This window comes from Labrus mixtus, chromosome 21 (assembly GCF_963584025.1).
Source record: "Labrus mixtus chromosome 21, fLabMix1.1, whole genome shotgun sequence".
NCBI classification, from domain to species: Eukaryota; Metazoa; Chordata; class Actinopteri; order Labriformes; family Labridae; genus Labrus; species Labrus mixtus.
Genome location: NC_083632.1, coordinates 15,171,346 through 15,185,673, shown reverse-complemented (window position 1 = coordinate 15,185,673; position 14,328 = coordinate 15,171,346). Strand labels below are relative to the sequence as shown.

The following is a 14,328-nucleotide window of genomic DNA, read 5'->3' as shown; positions in this document are numbered from 1 at the left end:
CTCTGCAGCTCAAGTAAAGACATCATTTCTGATCCTCTCATTCATTCACAGTTAGAGTTAGTTATCAGAGAAATAGATTGCATTTTATCCTCCTGCTGTTTGCAGTGATGTTAAGTCCGCAAAATAGACTGTAAATATTAACGGACGAAGCCTGAGTGACGTCACCCGTCTGTTCCTGCAGGGGGCGCTGGAGTCCCATCGATGGCGGTCTCCATGTTGGAAATGCTGTCTCAGCCTAACTTTCAGTCAACCTAACGACAGGCTGAGAGCTGGAGCTAAGGCGGGTTTTAAACCTCCTGACAAACCGTTACACCGCGCCCACCTGTCAATCAGGTCAGCTACACGCCTTATTGTGAATTACTCTTATCCTTCATCAAATCAAAACGGATGAGTCATCAAAACATTCACCCCCCGTACAGTGTGTGTCGATCGAGACATGAGCTAATCAGACCTATTTGGTTTTTTGAACCAGGCTGTAAACATGTTAATCTCTGCTGTAAAAACAGGCTTTTTTAGAATGGGTGTGTATGTGACTTCCTGTTCTTCTGCAGCCAGCCTCTAGTGGACACTCGAGGAACTGCAGGATTGTACACTTCAGCATCGGCTTCATTTTTCAACACTGGAGGTTGCCGCTTCGTCTGCACGCTGCAGGACTGTATGCAATGCATGTTACTCGACTCTGCTAAGGGATTCTTATTTCATCTATTTGTACAAACATAAACAACAACAAACATTGTTGACATTTAGAGGATGGAGAAGATGGCAGAGACGTCATGAGAAGCTTAAGAACCATGTCGACTTTCAAAGTTCAGTAATATTACAGGAGTTAGATCAAATCTGACTCAGAACTTCAGCATCCAAATGAGAAGACGTTAAAGGGAAAGGACGATTAGAAGGACATTCTCCAGGATGCAGAGATGGAAACAGACAGCATGTTTAGGAGAGCCTGCAGGTTGGACAAAAGCAGTTTTCTCTTCACATCCATTCTTGAACGTCAGGAGGTAGAAACCTGCAGAGAGGAAGAATTCTTCCTCTTTATAAACTTCAGTGTTAGCAGAGAGAAAACTGTCTGAAGCCAAAACCTTTCAGAGGAATTGAAGCCGTACGGTTCAGCTGGCGACTTTCTCAGAGCTGTTCAGAGAGAAATTCACAAAGAAGGAAAGTACCTCCAACTCAACCGTATCCTGGATTATGAAACTGGTAATTTTTTTGAGGAAGTGGAATCTGTTTAATCACTGCTGAGGTCCAGAGACTGACAGCTAACAGAGCTTTTAACTTACCCACAATCCCTCAAGGCTCCTTTAACAGTCACACACACACACACACACACACACACACACACACACACACACACACACACCCACACACACACACAGCATGAACTTTCCCTCCTGACCTCTGGTAACACTCATAACAACAGAGTTTTACTGTTGTTGCAATCTAAGAAACCATTGTCTATAGATCCTCTGGGAGAGAGAGGTGAACTTCATTTAGCCAACAGTTAGATACGTTAAATAACTTCCAGCCCAGACTTCCTTCTCTGTGCGCGGCGGGGTTTACAGGTCCATCAGCAACATGAGATGCGAGCGAGTGTTCAGATCAAAAGTGGAGAGAAATGTTCCCCTCCTGATATGTCTCCAATATAAACTCGAAATTTATTGGTTCACTAATCCCCCTGAGGAGACCCCGTTTCTCTGTTCCTCTGTGAGTCTCAGTTTAACTGTCAATAATAAGTTACACAGAGGCTTCACTCGATTATTTCATCGAGTTGGTCATTTCCTCCACATACACTTTTTCAGATGTTGGTAAATTGTCTTTAGGACTTGACAGAAATTAATAACTCGTGCTCCGAAAAAGGAACAAAGAAAATCCGTCATCTGTATCAGTTTGTAAGCCTGTAAAAACTTAGACCAATGTCTGCCACGAGGTACCAATCTAATGAACCAATCACAGCCTCCCTGTCTCCCTGCTCGTTCTCTACCCCATGCTGCACGGGCCCACACTCAAAGCATGAGCTGAGGTCCGCTTCTGGACCAATGGCGCTCGTGCATGTCAGCGAGGGGGCGTGGCTTATGAGGGAGCACAGAGGGGAGGGGGCGGGTGCAGACGGAGCACTGAGGGAATGCTACTTTCAAAATCATGCTAGTCTTAGAAAATTGCCCACCCTGCCTTTAAGTTTGCTGGAATTATAACATGATTCATAAAAAGTAAAAGGTGAAGCTCTGTCACGTCTCGTATCGTATGCTTTTAGGTTTTAACCTGAAGCGTAACATATCAGATAACTTTCCTCACTTCTCTCATGTTTTTCATTATTTACTGGAACAACATCGTGCTTAACGACAGCATCACTCTGGTTGCCATGGAAGCAGAGATCAAGCTTGTGGTTTTACATTTACAGCATGGAAATAAAAGTCAGAGAGACACTGAGCAGCTGTTAACTGAGAGCCGACAGGAAGCGACGACCTGACAACAGAACTCATGTGGAAGCTGGAGGGGATGATGTCACTGTTTCTGTGTAACAGCAAAAAACAAGCAGCCTGCACTTCTTTCACATTTCAGATTTATAGGACATGTAGAGAAAATACAACCCTTTCATGTCTCAATTCTAGAAAATAATTTGTTTTATGTTGTCCAAATATGTAAAGCTTAACTTCTGAGTTAAAAAAATACAAAGAAAATACAATACAAAAATAAACACATTTTGTTGAGATTTAGCCTCAAAGATTTGAGGCCCACGCTGGATGCATCAAACATGCATCCGGAAGACAAATCCCACCTGGTCACTCCTGGAAAATGCTTTTTCCTTAATCATCTTTCTAATCTCATCGATGAAAACATTAAAGTTCCCTCTGGTGGTGTTAAATCTGGTCCTCCCGGGCTCCCGTAGCGAGTGCACTGAGTTCACAGTTAGTTAAGAGTTGCAGTTAGTTGCTGCACTCACCGTGACCGTGGTCTCCTTGTTCTGCTTCCTGGTGGGCGACGTTGATCCTGGACTCTGCGGGGAAAAGAAGGACGCTCCGTCAAAACCGCCGTCCTCCGTGTCAGACATGACTGCTCCACACACACACACACTCAAACACACACAGTGGCGCACACACAGTTGTTTTCCCAGCGAGCGATGTGAGCGTCAGAGAGCGTCTGTGTGCTGATCTCTCCGGTTCTGCTGCTGCTGCTGCTGCTGGTGTGTTTTGTGAGAGTGTGTGTGTTTGTGTGCATGTGTGTTGCTGTGCAGAGTATGGAGGATTGTTCTGCAGAGCGAGGGAGTGCATGGCTTGCTCTCTCTCTCTCTCTCTCTCCCTCTCTCTCTCTCTCTCTCTCTCTGTGTTTGTGCATAAAACTTCCAACTCTTTGGCTTATAACAAAGTAACTCCAGTGTCCTGAGATAAACCAGCAGTGTGGCAGTTTATAGAGGGGGCAGAAATGAGGAAAAGGTACAAATAAAGAGTGATACAAAAAGTATAAGGAGTCTGAAATTGGCCCTCCTGCACAGAAACACTCTGATAGAGAAGAAAAGAGTCCTCAGCAGTAAACTTGTTTATACTGTGTTTGTGTGCACTACAGCTGCAGTAAAGGGGAGAAATGAGGATAAGTGGTGGGTGGATGGTGTGTTACTGCGCCCTGACTGCTGCTTAATTATGATCAGGGGAACAGATATACTGTGGGAGGGATTAATCTGCTTTAACTACTTTCTGCCTCCCCTTTAATAATGAGAGAGCGAGCGAGCGTGGGGTTTGATCATTGGAGATGTGAAAAGTAAACATCTGTTGTCGTTATTAATTTTTTAAGACTCTAAAAAGATGTGACAACATTGAAGGCTGTGATTTATTCGTCCTAAAGTGAACCTGCAGCAGGTAAACAGGTTGGGAATCGGAGGGTGGCCGGTTCAAGTCCCGGCACGGACCAAGTCCGGAAACTGGCCTTGTAGCTGGAGAGGTGCCAGTCCACCTCCTGAGCACTGCCAAGGTGCCCTTGAGCAAGGCACCCAACCCACAGCAAGGCATGTAAACAGGCTGTAACGTCTGCAGCAGCTATCCAAGCTTTTATGTTTTAAACTACAGCTCATCATCATCAAGAACCTTGAGTAACTTTATGATGACTTAACACTTTTTTAAAAGCCTGTTCTGTGTTTCATGTTGTTGGGGAAGAATAAAAACAGTCAGATGGCCAGACGGTCTCACCTGTGGCTCCGCTGTGCTGCCCTTCCTCACCTGACTGTTGTGTGAATTCTCCACATGATGCAACGGACTCCCACCTGAGTGAAATCCATTCACTGAGGACGAACGAGAGAGAGAGAGAGATCAGAAGGGAGGGGAAGAAATACTTTTTTTAAACTGTTATTGTGTCTGCAGAGGAGCTGCAGACTCATGCAGATGATGAGTCCAACTGAGCACCGCTGAAGTTTCTACATCTACGATACATGTTATTGAATTCACAGCTTTTCTACTGTCAACATTTTCTTCTATGTTTTTCTTCTTTTTAGGCAAAACTGTCTTCATAGATTAGAAATCAAAAGGAACAAACATAGGAGAAAATGTCCTGACATTCAGACATCCACATTCTCAAAGCAGAACATGCATTCATGTAAAAACACTTCATGTTGCACAGTTAATAAAATGCATGGAAGATCAAAGACATTTCACTGTGAAAAAGTTTGCTGCACAAGACCCAGAGCTCCCCAAAACATGTGTGTGAAGTTCCTTGTTCTTAATCCACTCTGATCCTGTATTTGATCATGCCTCTAAACCCCTCTATTTCAGCCCTGCTCAGAACAGGCTGTTTCTGTGTCTGTACCTTTAAATGTAAATGAGCTGTGTCTGACCACGCCCCCTCTCTGGAAGGGCTTAGGTGTCTCAGGCTTTCTCACTCCATGTCCTATTATTTACGGTGAGAAGGCAGACTCAGAGGGCAGAACAAACTCCTAGCTGTGGGAGTGTCACCCACCTGGGGGAGGGGCTACTGCCCTTTGTGATGTCATGAAGGGAAAATCTCCAAACGGCCTGTTTGAGCACACATTTTCTGAAAAGTGGAGCAGGTAAAAGACGGAGAGGATGGACTTCTTATAAGTGGAATATTTCAAACATAACATGTTATAATTTTAACCCTTAAATAAAAGAGACGGACTAGGGACACATATTAGTGCTGGGAGCACACGGTGAGTAAGGGTCTGCTCCCAGCTTTCAGTGAGTGAGGGTCTGCTCCCAGCTTTGAGCCGAGCAGGAAACATGTCACAAACCGTCCTGGCTTGGTTTCTCCTCCTTTAGAGGCGAGCCAAGATGAGGACAGAGGAGTCTCAGTTCTGCGTTTCGAGCCTTCAGATAAAATTAGTCACAGGAAGTGTCTGTTTGGTGCTCATGAGCGGCCGCTTTGTGCCTCTGAGGAATTTAAGGAGAATTCAAAGCCTTGGGGCGCTGAATCACGAGGGACAGAAAGTGATGCAGAGAGAGAGAGAGAGAGAGAGAGAGAGTTATTTTTTACCTGCAGGGAGGGAGTTCTTGTGTCTGAGGGGTGTCTTCGGGGTCCCAGGTGTGCTGGACGGTCTCTCCCACGTCGTCTCTGAGGAGCATTCAGGAACATAAAAAGAAAAAACGACATTAGAACTGCAGGAATAGCTTTACAATCGTTCTTTCCAGTATTTTTAGAATCAATAAGAAGTGATTTTGACTCATTTAGCTGAGTCAGCAGTTAAACATATTTTTTTTAAGCAGTCGTTTCCAATCTTGCAGCAGATTCTTGGACCTTAATGTTTGTTGTGAACCATGTGAGTCAATATTTAAGTAACTACAACTCAATGTTAGCCTAAACTACAACAACAACAACCAAGGAAACACAGAACTCCCCTGTAAGGTTCAGGTTCAGGGTTAGGTTTAAGGTTAGGCCCTGCATCTTTGCCTGGTGCCTAGCGCACCCCAACGATACATAAAGGCCACAGGCTCCCAGTTACTGCTCTCATCAAATTTAAAACTCTGCTGCTCGCTTACAAAACAGCAAAACGCAAATGTCTCGTCCTTACTTTAACTCTCTCATCCAGGTCTACACTCCCTCCCGCCCACTACACTCTGCCAATGAAAGGAGTCTGATCCAACCTTCACAACAGGGTCCTAAATCTCTAACTAGACTCTTCTCCTCTGTCGCCCCCCGGTGGTGAAACGAACTTCCAAACTCCATCCGATCTGTAGAGTCCCTTTAAGAGAAAGCTAAAGACCCAGCTCTTTATGAACACCTACGACCTTCATGATGATGATGATGATGACAATGATATTTAGGATGATTTGGATGCTGATTAGAACTCTCAAGAACAGCAGTTGATGTTGTTATTGATGGTGATATATTAATTTGAAGACATCTGTCTTTAAATCCTGATCCTGAAGGTCACAGGCTGAAATGTGCAAACAAATCATGAAGTAAGAGGAGCTTATGTCAGAAAAATGTCCTCAGAATCTTTGTTGAGCATCTCTTCACCTCAGACATGTTAAGTAAATGAATACAAATCCAGTTCTTTATCTCACATCTGATCTCTTTTTCAGATATGACAATAAAAAACGCTCTAACCCAAATAAGAGAAACACATTAACCCATCAAACAGGCTCATAGTCTCTGATTCTCGTCTTTCATCGTCCTGATTTGACTCCAGCTGCTGCAGATGTTGGAGAACATGGAAACAATCAGATGACAGACACTAATAAAGGCCGGTTTGGATTCTTTTCTCCACTCTCGGCTCAGCGCTGAGCTCAATTAGCTCTTCACTGTCAGCGCCGAGAGACGAGGCACGGACATGTTCAGAGCTTTTATTTCGTTTGGCTCCGCTTGGCTCACTCTAACGCAGGAGAAGAGCGAGCCAAAGCATCGGCTCAGATGACACGCATGGAGAGGAGAACTCTGGCTTTCTGTTCGATGTAAAACGCTTTACCAAGTGTCCCTGAACGCCTCCATTTCTCTGAGTTAGCATGCCATAAACAAATCAATAATGTGAGAAACACAATATTTTAATGCAGAAAAACAGAATGTAATGTGGTTAGCCGGGGGAAGATGTTTGTTGTTTTTGACAAAGGACCAGAACGATCGACTGAAACGACTGAAACGACTGAAACGACAAACACAGCTCGCTCATCAGCATTATTTCAGTTTAACGTCCTCTACACTCTAAAACTCTGCAACAGAGACGTCAGAACTGGGGTGGCACATGCCCGTGTGAGCGTTATGCTGTAGTATGTGCTTCCACCTGTGAGGTACATAAAATCTCTGAACTGAATAAACGTCGTGGTTATTGAAGACGCCATCCAAAGGCCTCTGAGTGCAGGTAGCGCTGAACTCCTCTCCCTCATCAACATCCTGCGTTTGTAGACAGTCAGAGGGTGGAGAAGACGGCACAGACAAGAGAGAAGCTAATGAACCGACTGATGAGGTTCAGCAATGTTACAGGATTTAGATCAAATCTGACTCTATTAGCGTCTACAGCCCATTGTTAGCTAAGTAGTATGTGTATGTGTAATCAACTGTGACGACTATAGTCTGTGGCTAAATGTCTTTATTGGAGAGGCTCATTTACTACACGCTAGTTGAGATCAGTTTGTAAGGTTCCAAAAATTTTAGAACGCTAACTTGAAGCTTGGCACGGAAAGAGACGACTTTTTGATGTCAGATGGATTAATTCATTTCTTTGTATCAAACCTGAGACATAACTTGGGTTAGAGGACTTCCTGCAGCCGCTAAAGCTGCTAAACATGAGACAACGATGACACCGCTAACGATACAGGCTAACGTTACGTCTCAATCTGTTCTGAATAATATCTGCAGGGATGAACACTCTGCTTCTCTCTCTCTCTCTCTCTTCTTATCTTCATCCGTCTCCGTCCTCTTCCTCTTAGTCTCAGCCGTTGTATCAAACATTACAGAGACGGGCTAACTGGCCCTTCTCCCTGTTGGAGGTTATTGTTCTGTTACTTTGAAACGACTGTTTGAAGGAGGAGGAGGAGTTACAGATTGTTGCTTTAAGAGAGCATAAAAAAACAGTACCAGTGAATTTGTGGCCACCCACACAATGTCAGCGCGTTTTACATCCCATAATGAACGCATCAATCAAAGAACAAATAAAAGATCAAAACAAAGACTCTTTACTTTGTGCTGCAAGAAGAATGAAAGCTCTCGCCGTCATACATTTGATCTCAGATTGAGTTTAAAGGAGTTATGTAAAAAACAAACAATGTGCAAATATTTGTGGCGTTTAAAAAAGTTTGTTCCGTCAATCAAAAAATGTAAGTTTGAATAGAGCGTGTCAATCAAAGAAGAAGAAGAACGCACTAAATGTTTAAAATAAATGGTCACACCTAAAGTACACATTCACACACTGATGGTAGAGGCTGCTGTAAAGAGTCCATCAGTATTAACTCATCCATTCATACGCTGCTGATGAGGCAGCGGGAGCAACTTGGGGATTCTCTGATCTTTTCTTGTCAGGAGAACTCACAGACTGTAAATATTAACGGACGAAGCCTGAGTGACGTCACCCGTCTGTTCCTGCAGGGGGCGCTGGAGTCCCATCGATGGCGGTCTCCATGCTGGAAATGCTGTCTCAGCATAACTTTCAGTCAACCTAACGACAGGCTGAGAGCTGGAGCTGAGGCGGGTTTTAAGCCTCCTGACAAACCGTTACACCTTTTTAGACGGCTGACAATCTCCTTGGTGTGTCAGATCCTCAGGCGGCGCCTTTCTGGTTGTTCTAACGTCAGGGCTCAGGACTGTGATGTTTGTACGAGGTGTTGAAAGCCACATATTCACTCTAACATGTGACACCTGATAATGTTCAGCCTCCAGGTTACTGTCTCTTTAAATGCAGATTTATTCTACCAGGTGAGCGATCAGAGCGTATACACACCTGTCAGATTCAAACCTGCAGAGACAGATTCTCGTTAGACGTCTCTTCACAGTCGAGATAAAGTCTAAAAGGTTTTTCATCATCTTAAACTGCCTCCATCTTTATTTTGTGACATAAAACCACGTCCATTCATCCTCTGTAGCTTCTGTGGAGCATGAATCTGTCTTATTCATGGATCTGAATGATGTGACTTCATGATTTGAATGTTCGTCAGAAGTAATGAGTCGAGCTGCTCGAGGATAAAAACCTGAATGGAAGCTTCTCTGATTCACCACATATTTCTTTCTGCTCGCCTCAGACTGATTTGAGTGACTGAATGAATCCCGATTGTGCACAGAGACGAGCAGGTTTGGCCTAGTTATGTGTGACACGGTGATATTTAATTCATAACCATATGACACTGGTTCATGATGCATTCACTGCCTCATGTCTGTCTGTTTTTTTAATCCTTCACAGCTCGTTCACAGAGGACGCTGCAGGGGGTTTCCTCTCAGAGAACACAAACAAAAAGCAGAAGAGAAACTGAATCTGTTCAGGGAAAAGACAGCGCTGAGAGTCAGAGTGGGCGGGCTGCTGTTTGACTGACAGCGGAGCCCACATCGTCACGGCAACACAATGTAAACAAAACCTCTGCTCACAAGCCAAGGAAGGACGGCATTCTGTTATTTAAGAATAAAAACTGTGAAAACTGTAAAAACAGAGCAGTCAGGTTCTGTTACAGAAACACAACGCTGAATTTGAGAAACCATCAAAACATTTCATCATATTTTTTCATGGAGAAACACAGAGGGTCTGATTGGAGGGTTGAACTGCCTTTGCCATCGCTTCACCTCCTACAGAGTCAAGAGGAGACCGTCTAATTCACAAAACACACAAAGGGTTAAATGTTCCTCTAACCGCGCTGCAGAGCGGACAGCGTTTCTTTGAACCACTGCTGTTTGTGTTTCAATGATTTATTATGCATCATTAAGGGGGAACATCTCCCCCTTTCTATGCAAATGAGCGTCATTAAAAACCCAGTTTTATTCACCAACAGGGGGCGCTAACAGCCACGCACAGTTGTAGTGTTAAAATGAGCGTCTGCCGTGAGTTGGTGGTAACTGCGCCGCAGTATTTATAAGAGATGTGACGCTCAAACTTTCCAGCCTGTTCAGCGTGAGAGTGCAGAGTAAAGGTGCTGATAGCTTCTCGCCACATTCACTAAACACACTGAAGAGAAAGTAACTGCACCGAGCACCAACACTTTCTGAAAATCATCAGGGCTTCTGTACATGCTTTGAGAATTAGACCTTGGGACAGAGCAGATAGAGGGAGTGTCTGTGTGTGTGTCTGTGTGTGTGTGTGTGTGTGTGTGTGTGTGTGTGTGTGTCCCACTGGTCAGACTGGAGTGTTGGAGAGTCTGGTTTAAACCACAGCACCCAGCACGGCTGCACCCAGCAACACAGGAAGGAAAACACAAGGGCACACAGCCCCCGCCCACACACACACACACACACACACACACACACACACACACACACTGCTCTGTTACTATGGTGACACTGAAACACAAACGCACACACGCACACAGCACCATATCTCATCTAACTGAACTTTAGAGAAACAAAAGAGGCGCTAAAAATACAGAAAAATGTTATCAGCTGTTTGCGACAGAGGGTTTGTGTGTGTGTGTTTGTGTGTGTGTGTCTGTGTGTGTGTGTGTGTTTGTGTGTGTGTGTGTGTGTGTGTGTGTGTGTGTGTGTGTGTGTGTGTGTGTGTGTGTGTGTGTGTGTGTGTGTCATATCAAAACAGCAGAAACAGAAAACATGTTTATTAACCTGCAGGTTTTCTGTCACCTTGGCTTCACCACCACACAGAAACGACTCTGCTCTCCTCATGAGTCACGAGTTTTGTTTTCACGAGCAAAAAGTTGTGAAACATTTTATCTCCATGAAAAATGCAAAAAGCAACAATTCTCCAATCCCGACAACCTCTACAATCTGTTCATTTCCACAACAAGAGATAATCTTCAGGGACGGAGAAAATGTTTTTAATGTTCACAGGGGGAAGAGCTTCAGCATGATTTCTAATATCGTATGTGATCTAAATATAGGAAAAGGAGGAAAAGGAGGAGCGACTCTCCCCGAGCCCGTGGCTGGGTGGAGTCCTCGTCTTATTCTAGATCCCCTCACGGCCACGATGTGACCACTGAGCCCACGACCAGAGACGAAGACGATGTGAAACGGCTCGGATCAGAAGCTGCAGACACTCTGAAACCTCGAGGTAAACTCAGGCTGATAAGATTAATACCCAATGAATGAACCAACAGACAAAACACCAGACATAACCAGGAACAGCAAGTAGGCTCAGAATATTTAGTTCAATATTTTAAAAGCAAAAATACTTTAAAAATATATGTATAACAATAAAGACCAGACCCCCATTCGCCCGGGCCCTGGGTTCTTGCTAGGTCCTGGACACATGCCCACTATGCCCATGTGGTGATCCGCCTATGCCCGTCAGGTTTGCACCGAGGTCACACAGGGACAGTCAACAGGCTGCAGAACAGAGGCCGTATCACAGAGTGTCACACTGAGCAGCGATTGTGATGACAGTCAACATGTTTCTATCAGCAGCATCAGCTCTCGGTCGCCCTCTGTCTCTCTCTCTCTGGTACCATCAACGCTGCTGACGAATGGTTGAACTCCATCAATGACCAGAAATCTCGTTTTTAAAGATAAATACAGGATCCAGGATGGGACATTTTTAAATATCACTTTATCTTCAAACCAAAGTGTGCCAGAGTCCTGAGAAGACAACCATTAAAGCAAAATGTGTCCAAGGATTTATTTTTGTGCCTTCATTGTGGAGACAGGACAGATGATAGAGTCAGAAACCAGAGAGAGAGAGAGAGAGAGAGAGTGGGGACTGATGATGCGGGACAGGAGCCGCAGGTCAGATTTGAATCTGGGCCGCCTGCTTTGAGGACTACAGCCTCCGCACTAACCACCAGGGTACCGGCGCCCCACATGTTGACTTCTTGTTGAAAACATTTCATGTGTTGTATCTCAGCCTGACGGGGCTGCACCAACAATTATATTTATTCCAACTCATTCTGTCGTTTGTTCCATCATCTTTTAATTCTTTATGAAATCATGTTTCTGTCACCAGTGATTCCACGTTACTCAAAGTGAACACAAGAAACTTTGAGTTCCTCAACGAACAGGACTGCTGGTGACTCAAACCACAGAGTGAGAAAGACTTTCTTAACAATCTACCAGAGAACAATAGTTTTAAAGGTCCACTCAGTGAGATGTGTAGTGAGTGAAATGATAAAGTGACCTTACTATATGATCAGACATTAAGGAAACATGCTATGTTGAAGTGCTGGCTTCTCTGACAACAATGCAGCAGCCAGTATGTCCTCCTTCTAACTTTAGATTCTGGTCCTAAATGCTCTGGATTTGTTTGGACCAGAGGAGGTAGGTGGTTTTAAGGCGACCCCCACACGGCCGTTTTGGACGCCCCTCGGTTTGCCAGATATGATTCCAGTTATCAGGTCAAACCAACAGGTGTTGCAGCGATGGAAGCGGGCAAGAGAACTGGTTCAGATAGAAGTGATTGTACCCGACCTAAAAAGCCTCTGCATGTTTCTAATAAGCTCCACGAGCAGAAACGTGCTCAAACTAGGATCAATATTTGAGATGCTTTTGAAAAATGGAGAGAGGTTAGAATGCAGAAAGGTTTACAGGCCGATGCAGAGCTGGATAAACACTGAAGCTTCAGTGTCCACCACATGGCAACCTGAGTGAGCATCGACTCTAGAGAGGAGGGGGTGGGGGGGAGACAGCTCTCTGTAATTTTAAGAATTAAGACTGCAGTACCCATTTTAAACACTAGGTGTCAAAGTTATTGCCAATGATTGAAGCCGATTTTCTTGGGGAATAATCTACAAGGTCCCAAGCTAGCTGCAAAGCTAGCAGCTACAAGTGTATGGCTAATCGACCATAACGGCAGCAGACACTCTTCAAAACACTTTGCATTCAGGTTGGAACGATCCTGCAAGACAGGAAGTTGTCAGGGCGGCTGGTGGTGTGTGAGAGGTTGTTGTGGTACATTATGGTTATCCTCCTCCATTCTCGTAAGCTAGCTAGCATTACTAGAAACCAATCACATCCTGCGGCTACCCAATCCTAGAAACTTCAGACATGTTTTGAGGAGCTCTGAGACTTATTTAAACTTGTTGAAAAGGAGGAGAATATGTGACCTTTAAGAATTTTTTTTGCTCTTGGAGTGAACACAGTGTAAGCGTTTGTTTCTAATAATGTAAATCAGACAGCTCTGGGGTTGTTACTAAGTGTCTCCCCTAGTGTAGAGGAAGGAAAGCGAGCTCCTAAAACTTTCACCTTTAAGATAATCATGGATACAGAAACATCTCAGTAGTCTCAGAAGTTGTATAAAAATGTGTAAATATCATAAATGATACATTTTGAGTTCTATATTTCTTTATCTACTCTTACCGTTGTTAATGGTGTTGACGTAGTATCGCCGCCCTTGTGGCGACATGAAGCATCTCCACTGAGGAGGGAGGGGGTCTTTGAGGTCCTCGACGGGGAGCTGACTCAGAGACGCTGTCCTCTGTGGAAACAGAAACAGAAATGACAACATGAATAAGTGGCAATAACCACAAATTTACATTTTCAACGTCAGTGCCAGGTTCAAGGACAAAGATGTTTCCCTCAGAGGTCTGTGAACATTTCAATCACTGGTGCAGATTAAAGCAGATGAAACTGAACCGCTGAGGAGCAGGCTGCACAGCAGATGCAGCAGAAACACGCTTCCCTCAGCTCGGGTTCAAAGAGGTTCTCATTTCCTCAAAAGATTTCACAACCAGCAGCCAATGACATCATCATCATCACAGGCCGAGCTGCAGCACGTCCTCCACACGAGGAGCGTTTCTCTCTGCAGTCAGAGTGTGAGCTCGTACATCGTACAGCTGAGGAGCTCTGAACATCTGCAGCTGATTATCAGGAAAACGACACGCTGAGGCCGTTTAACACACGGAGGAGACGAAGTCTGAGACTCTGCAGAGACCGGCCGAGCTCAGCCACAGTCTGCCTCAGTCCAACAGATCCAGAACAACAAGTTAGTTCTAGTCTTTGCAAACAAACCCCATCCAGATGTTCAAACACTGGAATACAGCTGGAATAAGAGCTGCTAAAAGTGATGCATGCTCAACAATTTTCTTCCTGACTATCACGAGCGTCTCTGTCTGTTCAGTACGTCACTTACCAGTAAGAGTCATTTTACATCTTTGTTGTTTCAGTTTGCAGCAGAGTTTTAAACAATGGTTCAAAGCCTTGACTTTCAGGTAGAGTCAGCATCTTTTTCCTTCAAAATAAAATACAGACTTCTCCTAAAGTGAAGCTGTTCCATCGTCCCTTCTGGGCCTCCATACACGTGTGGTGGTGACTGTG

General features: G+C 44.5%; 1 protein-coding gene across 2 annotated transcripts in view; it reads right to left on the bottom strand.

Annotated features, from left to right (window-relative positions):
- Positions 1 to 14,328, bottom strand: part of gas7b (growth arrest-specific 7b) — a 56,070-nt gene that overhangs the window by 22,130 nt on the left and 19,612 nt on the right. Inside the window, exons 2-5 of one of the 2 annotated variants that reach the window (XM_061027589.1) lie at positions 13,372 to 13,489; positions 5,476 to 5,553; positions 4,179 to 4,270; positions 2,942 to 2,995 (exon numbers count right to left, since the gene is read on the bottom strand). In XM_061027589.1, coding sequence (XP_060883572.1) covers positions 2,942 to 2,995; positions 4,179 to 4,270; positions 5,476 to 5,553; positions 13,372 to 13,489 — 342 coding nt within the window. The remainder of the gene's footprint in view (positions 1 to 2,941; positions 2,996 to 4,178; positions 4,271 to 5,475; positions 5,554 to 13,371; positions 13,490 to 14,328) is intronic. The other variant, XM_061027590.1, reaches the window with a different exon arrangement.